This window comes from Centruroides vittatus, unplaced genomic scaffold (genome assembly GCF_030686945.1).
Source record: "Centruroides vittatus isolate TY-2023 unplaced genomic scaffold, ASM3068694v2 contig_979, whole genome shotgun sequence".
Lineage (NCBI taxonomy): Eukaryota > Metazoa > Arthropoda > Arachnida > Scorpiones > Buthidae > Centruroides > Centruroides vittatus.
The window spans coordinates 1,009,136-1,023,310 of record NW_027122650.1 but is presented as its reverse complement, the minus strand read 5'-3'; the positions used below and the strand labels follow the sequence as shown (position 1 = coordinate 1,023,310).

General features: G+C 31.2%; 2 protein-coding genes across 7 annotated transcripts in view; one reads left to right on the top strand and one right to left on the bottom strand.

Annotated features, from left to right (window-relative positions):
• The window catches only part of LOC136985780 (methyl-CpG-binding protein 2-like), an 81,918-nt gene extending 73,835 nt beyond the window's left edge, over positions 1–8,083 (bottom strand). For 2 of the 4 annotated variants that reach the window (XM_067283133.1, XM_067283134.1), the window contains exon 1: positions 7,957–8,082. In XM_067283133.1, the coding sequence (XP_067139234.1) occupies positions 7,957–7,991 (35 nt within the window). In that variant the 5' untranslated portion in view covers positions 7,992–8,082. Of the gene's footprint in view, positions 1–7,891 lie in introns of all 4 variants that reach the window. The other 2 variants (XM_067283135.1, XM_067283136.1) reach the window with 2 other exon arrangements.
• The window catches only part of LOC136985771 (protein NEDD1-like), an 85,464-nt gene that overhangs the window by 32,904 nt on the left and 38,385 nt on the right, over positions 1–14,175 (top strand). Inside the window, exon 1 of one of the 3 annotated variants that reach the window (XM_067283116.1) lies at positions 11,840–11,948. The exons of 1 other annotated variant lie outside the window; for it this stretch is intronic. The gene's annotated coding sequence lies outside the window, so the exon portion shown is untranslated. Of the gene's footprint in view, positions 1–11,839; positions 11,949–12,034; positions 12,190–14,175 lie in introns of those variants that run through there. One more of the 3 variants, XM_067283117.1, reaches the window with a different exon arrangement.

Sequence of the window (14,175 nt, the reverse complement as noted above, 5' to 3'; positions counted from 1 at the left end):
TGCAATTGGTTTGTGAGATATATGGATATTTCAATGGCATCAATGAGCACTAGACACTGTAGCTATCTCCTTAAAACTGATAGAGAAATACAGTAGGCAATTGTAAAGATGCTATTAAAATAAACTCTAATTCACAACCAGTTGAGCACTCTAGTTTTTTGTGACGTGTTAAAATATGCATGGTTTGCAACTCAAATAGCATGAGAAAGAAATATCTTCAAAAATGTTAATGAAGTTTATTTCCCACCATCTGTTATTAAAACAAAATGTAAAGATTGTGCAAATGAAGTAGCAATGATAATTTGAGCATAGTGCACCAAACCATTATAGTCTTAACAGTTTTTATGATAAATACCACCCAAAATGTCATATTCTTGTGAAACAGTAATTGTAAGTATTTATTGCATGTACAGTAGTGAACCGAAAATCGGAATCAATTGGAGACTGGGGTTGTTCAGATTAGGGATTTGTTCCAATTACGGTTTATGTACGAAAAAATATATTAACCTGTCCGATGTTCAAATTTTTCTCCGGTGCGTGTCGCTTCGTGTTGAATTTTCGTCAATTTTAAGCCTAACGAAAATTTTTATAATAATAATCGAGGCTATCGTATCATTAAAAATTATTTCTGCATTTTGTAGAAACAAAATAAATATATTGAAGAATATAAAAACATGAAAATTATACTTTAGAAGTAAATTTAGTATCAAAAACGTTCAATTCAGCACGACACAGTCCAACTGAAAATCGTGCCGATTACCGGCGATTCTGATTACCGGGGTGCCGATTTACGAGTCTCTACTGTATATTTTTTGTGGCAAAAACTTTATAAAATATCAGGGAATACAAAAATTTAAAGAATAACATCAATAAATTTAAAGTTCAATAATTAAAAACGGCCTAAAAATTGTACATGAATTCGATAACCAAGATTAAATTATAAATGTAAAAAAAATTGTTGCACATGGGATTCAAACCCTTATAGTAACAATCTTCACACAACACCTTAACTCAGTGTTTTTCAACCTTTTTCATTGAGTGGCACCCGATTGAAAAATAAAAAATTGTGGCACCCTTGACTGGCGGTGGATCTAGAATCTGAATAAGGAAACTTTAATGGGGCAGATGAATTTTTTTGTGAAAACGAATATTATGCACAATGCTGGGGTGGGGTCCGGGGAGGGAGTTCCCTCCCCGGAAAAAAAATTTTAAAAATTGACAGTTTGAAGTAGCATTTTAATGCAAAAATAGTGTTTCTGTGTGTTCAAAATCAAAATTTAAGTCCATTTAATTTTGTCGAAATACTGACAATGAGTTATCTTGAACTACACTTAAGTAAATTTCCAAGAAAATGCCTAAGGGTCCTAAACTTTGGGACACCCCAATCATGGTGCCACGGCACCCCGGTTGAAAAACACTGCTTTAACTAATCACGCAACACCATTAACACATAAATGGCACTTCTGTGCAAGTATTAATAGTTCTAGAGCAGGACTTCTTAAACTTTTTTTATTCACGACCCCATTTATGATTGTGATTTTTTCGCGACCCAAAAAGAATATAAAATAAAGATATATAAATATTTTGTGATGATCTATTGATTAGGTAACAATATATACAGGGTGGGCCAACGAAAACGAAACGGCAGAGTGTTCCTGTTCGTCCAAGCAAATCGCTCGGACAGGTCGATTTTATTCTCGAGGGGACATCTTTTGCAATAAAGTTTTTGTGATTCTGAATACAACAGACAACAAAAAATTTTAAAAACTCATTTATTTTGTATTATCTAAACAAACATTTATTTCGAAAAAAATGTTTGTTTAGTTAATATTCAGATTCGCAAAAACTTTATTGCAAAAGATGTCCCCTCGAGAATAAAATCGACCTGTCCGAGCGATTTGCTTGGACGAACACGAACACTCTGCCGTTTCGTTTTCGTTGGCCCACCCTGTATACATATGAAAAAATATAGTTTTAGAATTTGTTTAAAAACATACAAAAATATAAAATTAAAAATTGCACAAAAAGTTGAAAAATTGTATTTATTATAGTTACAAAAATTATATACTCTATTTTTCATCAAAACTGCATTTTTTGCAATAACATAAATAAAAGAGAATATTGGGCAAAGCTGAAAAAGTAATTTCATGTAAATATGTGGTGTTGAATGGCAGAAGAACATTTTCAAACTCTCACAAATTATTTTCAATATTTTGCATTAAAATCTCGCGACCCCAAGATTTCGCTAAGCAACCCCAAATGGGTCGTGACCCATAGTTTAAGCCCTGTTCTAGAGAAACTTTAATTGTGATTTTTTCGAGAATGTTTGAATAGTGGGTCCTGCGACTTTAATTTGAGTTTAAATACAAGTAAATACTACACATCCACAAAATTTTGTCGAAATTGGTGATGACAACTTCCCAGGTTTCCCTTGTGAGTAGAATAGATTTTCATCTCCTAGTAAGCAAAAAACAAGTTCAACTTCCGATTGTACAACAATTCGAACATCTAGTTTTAGCAGACCATTCTACTGTCCTCAGAAAATAGAGATTAAAGTTTAAGGATGTTCAGCCCTTTACATGAATGTGGTCCCATGCAAACACATGCTAGTTTGCATATCAAAGGTGCATACAGTGATGCCATGTTTGGCTACTTAGCACTAAATTTAGCTCCTTTTTTACTCTTTTGTCACCAAAAAATATTTTTTACTTTTTCAATCAATCTTTAACAGAAAAAAATCCAGATTTCTTTTAGTTTTGTTTAACCACTCTGATATACTGCTCTACACAAACAGCAAATACTGTCTCCTCTTCATTTTGTTTGATTTGAAAATCATTTAGATAATTATTTTATTTTTTTTGTAAATAAATTTAAATTTTATTTGACTTTAGTAAATTAATTCAAAAATATTATAATTCAAAGATTTTGTTCACTTATTAATCCTTAACTTTGTAAATTATACAATCTTGACCTTGATCCTGAAAATTGTTAAAATGAATTTTCTATAAAGCAAACTAATTACTGTTTCCCTAGTAATTCCTATTAACATGAGTTTATGTATTTTCTTTTCATGTACACAGATTTTATCATAATTTTTCTGATATACATTTTTTAATGTATAAGTTAAGTTAAGTAAAGTAAAATTTGTAAGCAATTTTTGTTGTTATTTTTAATTACTCAAATTAAATATCTGACCTGTAATTTGGAGTTAGTACATTTTGATCTACCTTAAGGAAAAGGTTTGCCATTGCTGTACTAGGATATAAAAAGGTACTGTACATAGCTAAGTGTTCATGAACTCCAAAATAGCAGAGGTCAATAAATAGTTTGGAATTACGTTGGAGTGTTAATTTAGCATAGTAGACCTGTTTATTGTAATCGATTTAGAACTCCCTTATACTAATAACAACTCCTCACTGATAACTGTAACCCATTAAATGGGATGAATAAATAAGAACACATTAGTGAAAATTCTGGTTTAATTGATTGGTATTAAAAGCAGTGGCGTAGCTAGGGAATGCGGTAGGTGCGGTCCGCATCGGGCCCCTGGAAAGCAATAGGTCCATGGGGGCCTCAAAATCACAAGAAAAAAGACCCAAAAAAATTTTCACGGGAATCAGAACAAAGCAAAAATTTGGCATTTGGATGCTCGAGCTGGGACCCCTATTACACAGGAAAACCAGCAACTCAACTGTAATCTAGTTATACACTATATAAACCACTACACAAAAATATTTTAGTCCGTTTACATAAACAAAACAAAAAAATACCTAACACATCATTCATCAAACGAAAGAAATTGAACATCTAAACACAATGTTTTTAACGGAATAAATAAATTCAAAAGCTGAAATTTATAGAAAAAATTACTTGTTTTCATTTGGACGTTCCTGATTACCATTACGGAAAAAGGACGCCCCTGCCGAAAATTTTTTCAGCCCACAAATCTGGTTCCTCACCAGGCCCGGAGAACTGTAACTACGCCACTGATTAAAAGTATTTATTAAAACATATTTAACTTAAAAATTTCTTAAAGAATATTAATTTAATTCATCCAGTCTATAATTGTAAAATGCAAGCAATTTGAACAATTATACTGCAAACAAATAATGACTACAATGATTAATGCTTAAAGTTTAAAACACCGATAGTGAGAGTAAGGGTCCATTTACACACAACAGTGACATGCCGGCACAGTGACCATTTGGTGACAGTGACATCGAGCACAGCACAGTAATGAGCACAGCACAGTGAGGCCCACAACAGTGACGTGACCGTGCTGTTGGTGAGTCATCATGGACTTTTCTGAGGATGAATTGGCTATGATAGCTATATGTTTAGGTGAAGAAGAAAAAGAAATGCAATCAAGAAAGCATTGCAAGTGGGTACATCAAGCATGGACAAAAAATATCAACAGAATGGGAGTTTCATACTCTATAAAATTCATCCGACACAACCTTAATTACTCCAGTTAATCACGTTCATAAATCTTCAAACGTTTTCAACCCATTCTGGGTCTTCCTCAGGATATCATTGTAATAAATACACCAACATGTGAAATGGAACATTCAAATCGAATCCTGTCCAATTCAAATTACAAGAAAAAATTGAGATGATGAATCTATATTTTTTTGAATATTTTTGAATGTCCCAACATGCATTTCGTATTTTATTAAACAAAACAGAGAAAATATTCATTTTGTACTCAATGTCCATGTATTTCAAATGAGATAAATCCAATGAAACAGGGTGTTGATACACGATTTCAATTAAATGTTAGTCATCCATTGGAAAACAAAATTTACCATCAGTGAAAATATCGTTCCCGTCAAATGTACTTTCACAGTATGGTCACACCACTGCCACTGCACAGCACTGTGACGGACGAGTCTGGACAGGGTGGTTTAAAATTAGGTCAACGATTTCCCACAGACAAAAATTCACTGCACTGTACTGTACTGGCATGTCACTGTTGTGTGTAAATAGACCTTAAAAAGACAAGTTTAAAAATGCTTGTTTACTTGAAGATAATGACAATAACCAAAACTAATTAAAATTAACAAAGTTTTACAAATTTATATTGACTTGAGTTTTGGACATGCTAATTCTGATGTAATCATTAGTGACTGCAATAAGCAGATTCTACTGTATTTAAAAATTTTTCTGATCAAAACAGATTAGCAGAAAATGAATTCAAATACATAGCCAACAATAACAATTTTGAAAAATTTATTTGAAAGTACTTTCACTTACTATATGTTATAAATTCCTTCAGTTTGTAAAACTGAATGAAAAATGAAGAATCATGTGTGTTCGATCATACTTAAATATGTTCAAACATGCAATTCTTCATTAGAAAACTAAAAAGTATTTCAAATAATTTTTTTTTCATTAAATATCTGTTTTAATTTATTTAACCCGTTTTTTAATTAGGAAAAATAAATTTAATAAATAGAAAGCCATTCATAAAATAAATCCTGATCAATTTTTTTTCATGCTTAAAGCTTATAATAAAGTTACATAATTGTAATCATTATTATTTATTAAAAAATTTATTTTCTAATACAATACAAATCACATTTACTACTGCTTTAGTTTATTTTAAATTCTCTCTAACACCAGTGACAGCATTTCCTCAACAAATCATTCATCAAATATTGTAATGCCAAATGAGTTTCAACAACACAAGAAGTCAATTGACAGAAAATTACAATCAAGTTCCAAAAATATTTCCAGTCAAATAATAGCGAGGTTGTGGCAGTAGCGTAGCGAGGAGGGTGCAAGGGGATGTATCATGCACCAGGCGTCACTCTCAGAGGGGCGCCCAAATGGTCTCCAAGACAAACTATATGTGTTTCTGGAGGGGGAAGAGGGGCATCAATAAAGTGTCGGGCGCCAGTTATGTTCGCTACACCACTAGGTTGTGGCCGAAGTTTTCATCTTTAAAACATGAACATCAAACATCGAGTGCCACTATCTTGTAAGCAACGTTTGACGTTCATGTTTTAGAGATGAAAACTTTGGCTACAACCTTGCTATTAATCCCATTAGTTCTAGTTCTATAAGTAATTCTCATTAGTTCTTACTGTAATATTGTACAATAGGTACAGTACTAATAGGTGAATGCAAACTCATTCGAATATAACTTGAGAATGTCCATTACACAAGAATTTTATTGTATTATTATTTTTCAGATTTCATACTAAAGAGCTATCACTGGGACTGTGGTTCAAAATGCTTTTATATTAAAGAGAATAATAAAAAATGTGTCAAATGTTAGCATAGTTACTCGGTTGCCGTGATTCTAAACAATCAAAATTCGGAATAGAATACAGTGGAACCTTGCATGAGTATTTCGCATAACTAGCAAAACAAATTGTAAAAATTTGCCTTGCTTAACGAGCAATATTTCGCATAACGAGTGACGAGGAGAGGGGAAGTCCCCGAATTGTGTGCACACGGCATGCTCCATCAGTCTGTATCTCCTTCTGCTAGCATCTTAGTGTCGCTTGTGATCACATATTTTTCCAAACTTGTGTTCACACAATTACTTATAAACATCAACAACCAAAGCTCGTTATATAATAAACACGCCAAACGATATGACCAATTCCAAATTAAATTTTAGAAATGTCTGAATTAAAAATTAACTATTTATAATTATTAAATTTAATATAAGATGGAAACATAACTGCCTACCTCTAGTCAAATTAATTAATTTCTAATATTTAATTATAGCCTTTACATAACCCAAGAATTTGGCATATCGATTGGAGTGTTTATCAAACATATTAGCTGTGATTTTTTTTTGTTTCTGCAAATCAAATTCTCATTCCAGGATGGTTCATTCCATGCTAGAAGAAAGATGATGATGATGATTCATGCTCCTTAACAGTGTATATTGTACAATTTTTTTTGAGTAAACATTATACATAAAACATTTGAGCATTTTTTTTAGCATGGAACGCATTATCATATTTTACATTAATTTCTATGGGAAAAATTGTTTCGCTTAACGAGTGTTTTGCATTATGAGTAAGACTCTGGAATGAATTTTACTCGTTAAGCAAGGTTTCACTGTATCTGTACCAAAATAACTTGGTTTAGGAATTAAGAAAGACGTAACAGAATACTTTTATACTCTAAATCCCAGTAAAATAATTGAAATAATTAATCGAACTACTGTGTTTTTCTTACAAGATTTCCCAAACTTTTCATTCGAAATAAATAAAACAAATGATGACAACTTTTCTCCTAACAAAACCCTTAACTATTCAATTTTACAGTATTTAATACAATACAAATTGTCTTCAAATAACAGAATTTATAACTTTTAATCCTAAAAGAAGACGTAGCATTGTTGTCAAATCATAAAACTTAACGGCATAACATCTTACAAGATAAAATGTCTTTAACAATGTATCCTTTGAATTCTTTCAACCTAAACGAGTTTGCAAAAGCATTATGCAACTGCAATCAAACAGAAATTGCATAATTAACACTTTATTCACCATCTTAATCGGTTCAGCATCGAATTACTTTAAAAAATCCATTACAATCCAGCCATTACCGAAACTGTTCCAGATTGGTTTGTATTTAAAATATTCCAAGAAAAATGAATCAAAGAAATTTGACAATTTGTCCTTACGCATCATATGTGTTATCTGTTTATCATCGATACACGCTCCAAACGTAATTTCAGCGCTGGAAATAAGAGCAGAACGATGTAAACGGAATCTGTTACGGCTTAAGACAGAGGATGCGGGTCAACGTATTCTTATTTTAACTCAATTTTAGATGTTAGACGAGAGCAACCTTTTGTGTCGAAATGAGTTTACTAAGCCTATTAAAATAACCGGGTTACATTCTAATTTACACATTTGACACTTACCGACTGCGTATATACTTAATGATATTCAGAATGACATTTAATGTACGACGTTATTTAATATTTACTTATTGTTAATCTGCTTAGAGTTGTCATCGAGCATTCGTCTTTTTAAAAATTACAAACACAAAGCCACTATCGCCATTCTTAGCCGACGCTTGTTTAGTTTGTTAAATGTGGCGCCTTCTGTCGGTCGCGATTTCAATAATCGTTTACGAAATATTCGCCATACGTAATTGAAATGTTTATAGAATGTGCTTGTCTGTTTGTCGACATGTCCAACGTATTCGGATCAATACGATATGTAAACCATTTTAAAATCCGGAATTTTTACAGATGTGTCTGCTTATTTGATCTTTATTGCTTTGCATTTTCTATATTTTACTATTATAATTACGAAATTACAACTACTAATTGTATTTTTTTTTAATTTATTAATAAAATGAATAGCTTGTATTCTATTCTTAAGATAACGTTCGAATTATAAAATTATAAATAATTTTATTGAAATAATTTATTTAAAAAAAACTTAAATAAAAGAACAATTTTATCGAAGTATGCGTACTACGATACAACCCAAAATGTTTACATTAGTAATTTATTTATATTATACAATAGAGGACACAAGGAAAGAGAATTAACATCCCAATTTCCTATAGAAAGTCCCCCCTGGAGGCATTCCACCTAGCAGATAGCACAAGTGTTATGTTTATTGCCTTGTTTTCATCAATTCAATTACTTGTTTATGTATTTTTCTTCAATTAGTATGCTCGATATTGCATAATATAATCTTTTCCCTTATTTTACGCCGATTGACAGCAATGCTGGTTTTAAATTTTCTTAAAAACTTTTTCCGTAGTGTGTAGAATTCTTTTTGCAACTTATAAATGCAAATATTTTTTCATGCCTTGGACTTTTTTTTTTTAAACTCTTTCTGCCCTGTGGGCACTAAGAGGGCCTCTTTTAGAAAGCCCATTATGGGTTCGGCCAGGCCCACAATGGGGCGACCGGGTGGTGAGGGACGGGGCCCGACATATCCGAACGGACCACCCCCCGAAAAATTCCTGGGGATTATTCGATCCCGGGTCCCCCAGAGCGGTAGGCTGCCACCTTGACCGCTCGGCCATCCGGCCGTCTCATGCCTTGGACTAGCGCTATTAGTAAAACTTGTTTTATTAAGTTAAGGTCTAGGAAAAAGCCTTCTAGGAGGTCTTTTTAAGGGTAATTGGCCCCTATTCAGGCATTACAGACGTGGAGAAAGCCCGTGACCAGCCCGTTCTGGTGAGGCGCGAACCCATGACCGAACTCCTGTAAGTTCGCCGACCTTTAGGGGGGAATCGTTAATCCCGCGACAGGATGGTCTAGGGTCGTTCGCGTGTGGGTGTGAGGGAAGATGACACAGACAATAAGTGTCTCACAAAGAAATCCGTTTATTTAAACATAAAACAACTCACACTATGCACAGATCGTTACAAAGGTAAATGTTCGAACGTTTTTGTGCCGATGTGTTTCCTATCGTCGCTCGATAGAAGGCCCCGGGGCAGTGGCTGGTGCAGCGACTCGTCGGTTGGCGTCGGCGGACCTTTCGATGGACACCTTGGAACACCTCTTGTCTCCCTTGAAACCTCTCGGAAAAGTCTCTTGTCCTTCCAATTCGGCGATTACTTCAATCTCTCTTTTTCGTATTGTTCATGTTGATTGGCTCCACGTCCTTCCTTTCTCTCTTCTCGATTGGTCCCTCGCTTGTTTCTAAGCGAAAAACGACCACTGTTCGAGTCACGAGAAAGAACCACCTCGACACCCTCCGTTTACTCAGGTTGGAAAGAATTGATGGACCTTTGAAACTTGCGCTCATATTTTCCCCATTGTTGTCTAGTCTGAGAGATTTTTGAAATTTAATGCTTCGATGTGATGTTCCTTTTCATAATTAACTTTTCCCTTTTTCCTAATTTTAATGATCTAAATTTCATATACGAGCGACTTGTCAAAGGTCCATCTATACTGGAGGACATTCGTCTACAATCATTACTCATTACAATTATTGCGTTTTATTTTACATTAGGCTCTTTGTGCCTTTCGACATCTTTCTACTTTTTTTCATGCGTCGCGGTTTCAAATGACTAACGCGTCTAATACGATCTTTGATCGGCTTTTGTCTCTTTTAACAATGGACGATTTTCTACATTCGTTTTAACAATTTTCTAATATAAATAATTAATGTTAACCCGTTTTTGGGACTTCACACTCCCAGTGTTCAGAGAACGAAACCGCTTGGCTACTGGTGGGCTTTTAAGTGAAGTCCTAGAACCATATTAAGAAATTTTCAAGAAGAAAAGAGGCATGGCAAACAACTTTGGATTCATGTTTTACGAAAGTGAATATCTTCAGCCTATCCAGCCATCAGTGGCGAATAACTCGCAACTAGTGGTGGATAATCACACAGGTGCAAGAAGCGCGCGCTTGGAGCATCGGAAAGTTAGTAGATTCAAAAAGAGATACATTAGAGATATAACCTCAAACACAGATATCATCGCCATCAAGACAATTTTCAGTAAAGTTTCTATAACTTTAATAACTGACGATTAAGATTTTCTTTCATACCTCGAGAAAATATCTTAAGTAATAAATATTAATAACATTTAAAATTTTTTGTGCGTGTAGGTATGTACTTGCTATCTGGTCAAACAAACGCAGTTTATCTCTTGCAAACTGCAAATTCTGAAAGCGAATGACAATGGTTAGTTTTCAATCAGGAATGAAAATTTTAAGAATGAAAAGGTATAGTTTTTAGTGTCGCTTTTTTTCTTTTTTTTTGTTTTTTGTAAAGAAAACATTGTAAAGTAAGTATTCGTGTATTACATTATTATTGATCACTGGTTATTAGATTCTACTGCATTTTACAATACAAAACAGCTGAATTCATACAAAACAGTAAAATACATTGCATTTTAGCCGATTATTAAAATCATGCTACCGATTTTAAAAACTGATCGGTAAGTATTTTACTTTCTCTCTGTTATGTATCACAGATGGAAAGTGTAGTGATCGATTAAAATGACACTCCCAGATTTTTACATTTTTGGACCTTGAAACGTTAAGAAATGAAAAAAAAAAAAAAAAACCTTAGGCGGTTTTTCTGTATATATGAATGTTCTAATGCATTTCTGTGTGTGTTTGGGAGACACAATTTTGTTCCCCTATTTTGAAGGTTAAGTATTTTATTTCGGATTTTCTTGACCCGTGCGATCTCCGCTCTTACACGAGTCTTTTTCTTTCTTTCTTTCTTTTTTGTTAATATGGAGACTCTAGCCTGTTGGCTTTTACACCAGTCTGGCGGTGCCAGCTTCGTAACAATCCGGGCCGCAGATATCCGAAATCATATGTTTAAAAGATATAGATAATACTGTATTTTATTTTATTTATACTCTCGTCGACATTTGAATCACAAAAACTGCACAACACGAGTTTCAAAGATAACTTCGGGTTATTCCGATAAACGAATAAAATTGGCTACCAAAGTTTTTTATTTATATTAAACACTCAATTTTCGTAAGAACTATTTTTATATGCTAAATTTTAGAAACGGCAACAACTAAGAAAAAGCTAATTCCAGTATTTTAAATTTGATTTAAAAACTATGACGTCATAAGTTATATTGATGTATAATTTTCGAAAATACAATAAATTTTAGTGAAATTAATTTATAAAATCGATAGTTACGTATAATAAAAATAAAACAAAGATTACTTATCCAGAAATTTTTCTAATTTTAGAATTATTTTCAACTCCGGTTCTAACTTCTCACAACTATTAAAATTTTAAATTAAACATTTTTACTAATTATTTATAAAAATTAATATTTATTTTCAATAAATATGTATTACTAATTTTCTCCGGATCATCGAAAGTTTATATTAATATACATATATTGTATATAATTTTCCTATATCGATCGATTTTATGAACCAATTAAAATGGCGGCGGTATAGTCGCTATTATTTGAAAATAAGTAAATGGACAATGTTAATATATTTTTTTATTTTCAATAATAAAAGTAACGGTGAGTGAAATTTATTTGCGTATTTTCTTTATTTAGTGTGAACGTGAGTTGTTTACAAGTTATCGAAAGGTCACTTTATCCCGAGAATAAAAATAATCCGGCGAGTAACGTCATATGGCATCTGACAGGTTATTTTGAATGTAATTGATTATTATGTAATTGGAAGATGTTATATTTCTATATTAGTAATTAATTACACGTGTTCGAACAATTTATGATAAAAAGTATGAAATATTGAAAGGTAATTAGTCTGAAATTCCAAATGTTTATTATTCAAAATATATAGAATTTCAGATGTTAGTTTTACTTAACAGAGCAAATAATAAACTTAAAGGTAATAACATATTTGAATACATTTGATACTGAGCAGTTGTTAGTATGAAGTACTCATTAGTATAATGTTAAATTAATTATAGTTTTCTGTGTAAACTTAATTTTTGATTCTGTTTATAATTCTTATCAAGATAATTGATACTTCAAAAATAGAAATTGGAGATGAATAATGTGAGTTAAAATTTTCTCATTGGATGATATGCTTATTGAATGAGCGTAGTGTGTGATGAATCAGTGTAACAATAACTCTTGATAAATAAGAACACAATATAAAAAAATTATTGATGATACCCGGTGTCTGAAAAGAACTAAGGGATAATGGAATGTATTAGGGTGGATCCGCATGTTTGCTGTTTGTCGAATGCTGAATATTTGCATTTCTTCTTTATTTGCTATTTTAAAGTATTTTCATTGAAGATATACTGTACAATGATATAATTGCTTTATCTTCTATAGAAATAAATAAAGTGCATTGTATCTATCCTGATTAATATTTATCAAACTTTTGCTTGTTTTTTCTCTTCTTGCAATATATTATTTGTATTATTATGTTCTAATCATGTTTGCAATGTAATGTTATAAACAATAAATCTATTTTAAATATTTATATTAATTTTATTTCATATATTTCTTTAAATTTAAATCATAAGCATTTTATTAAATAATTCTTTTCAATGAAGGTATTTATGATTGATTTTTTCATGGTTATACTTATAATTTTAATGATAATCATCTTCCCATAATTTATTGTTTTATTATAAATGTAAGTTCGAAGATTTTGTTGTTGTTTTTATGTCAGCACACTATTGACTTTAGAGTACATCCAAATCTGTCAATTACAATCTGTAAAACCTCCATTAAAATTATAAATCATAAAGTCATTTTGAATGCTTATTGTAGACATCTTATATAAAAAAAAATATTAACAATAAATTATATATTAAAAACTTAATGTTAAATAATTAACAATTTCCACATCAGAAATAGGATTCAAAGTAATAATCTAACAAGTAGAAATAATACCTTAACATATTTTACCATTATATCTGCAGAATGATGATAAATTCTTCAATGGAATTTATATGTAATAGTTACACTAAAAAATTTTAGTATGTTCTACTAATTTACATTTGAATTTTAATTATTTAAGAAAATACTATAAATACAAGATTACACATCACATTTAAATTGTTCTGATGATGATAATTTTAATGCAATTTATTAGGATTTAAGTCAAGTTTAATTCATAAATTTTTATTATATAAATAAAATATTTTATTTAATTCAATTTAATAACTGTTAATAAATAAATTTCTGAAATTAATTGTGCTTTGTTTTATTTATTTTTGAGACTATATAAAATTCCAGAAGAAAACTTTAGTATAAATTAATGCAAAAAATATGAAAATAGTAATTTATTAAAAATAGACATAAGCTTATTGTTTCCTAAATATATTTCAGTTTAACATAATTCAACATTTTGAACATTTTAATATGAATCTAAAGTTCAAGAAAAGAATAGACTTTTAAATTGAAAGCATTCATTGATTTTAAGCATTCTATTAAATGTTTTTTTTCAAGATGATTCAAGTTAAATTAGAAAACATTTAAGAGCAATTAATGTTTTACAAATAAAGCTATGAATGCCAAAACAATGTTAAAAAAGTTGGGTCTAATTCCTGACATGAGATTTTGGTGTTCATATTTGTTGAGATTTGTACTTGAATTCAGTTTTCTAAAACAGTGTTGTTATTTTAACATTAATTAGGCATTTAAATAATTATAATAATTATTTTAAAAAAGAAAACAAACTAAGGATAAAAAGAGAGATATTGTGTTACTAATACTTCAGGTATGCTGTATATCATATAATTATATACAATAATTAAGTTAG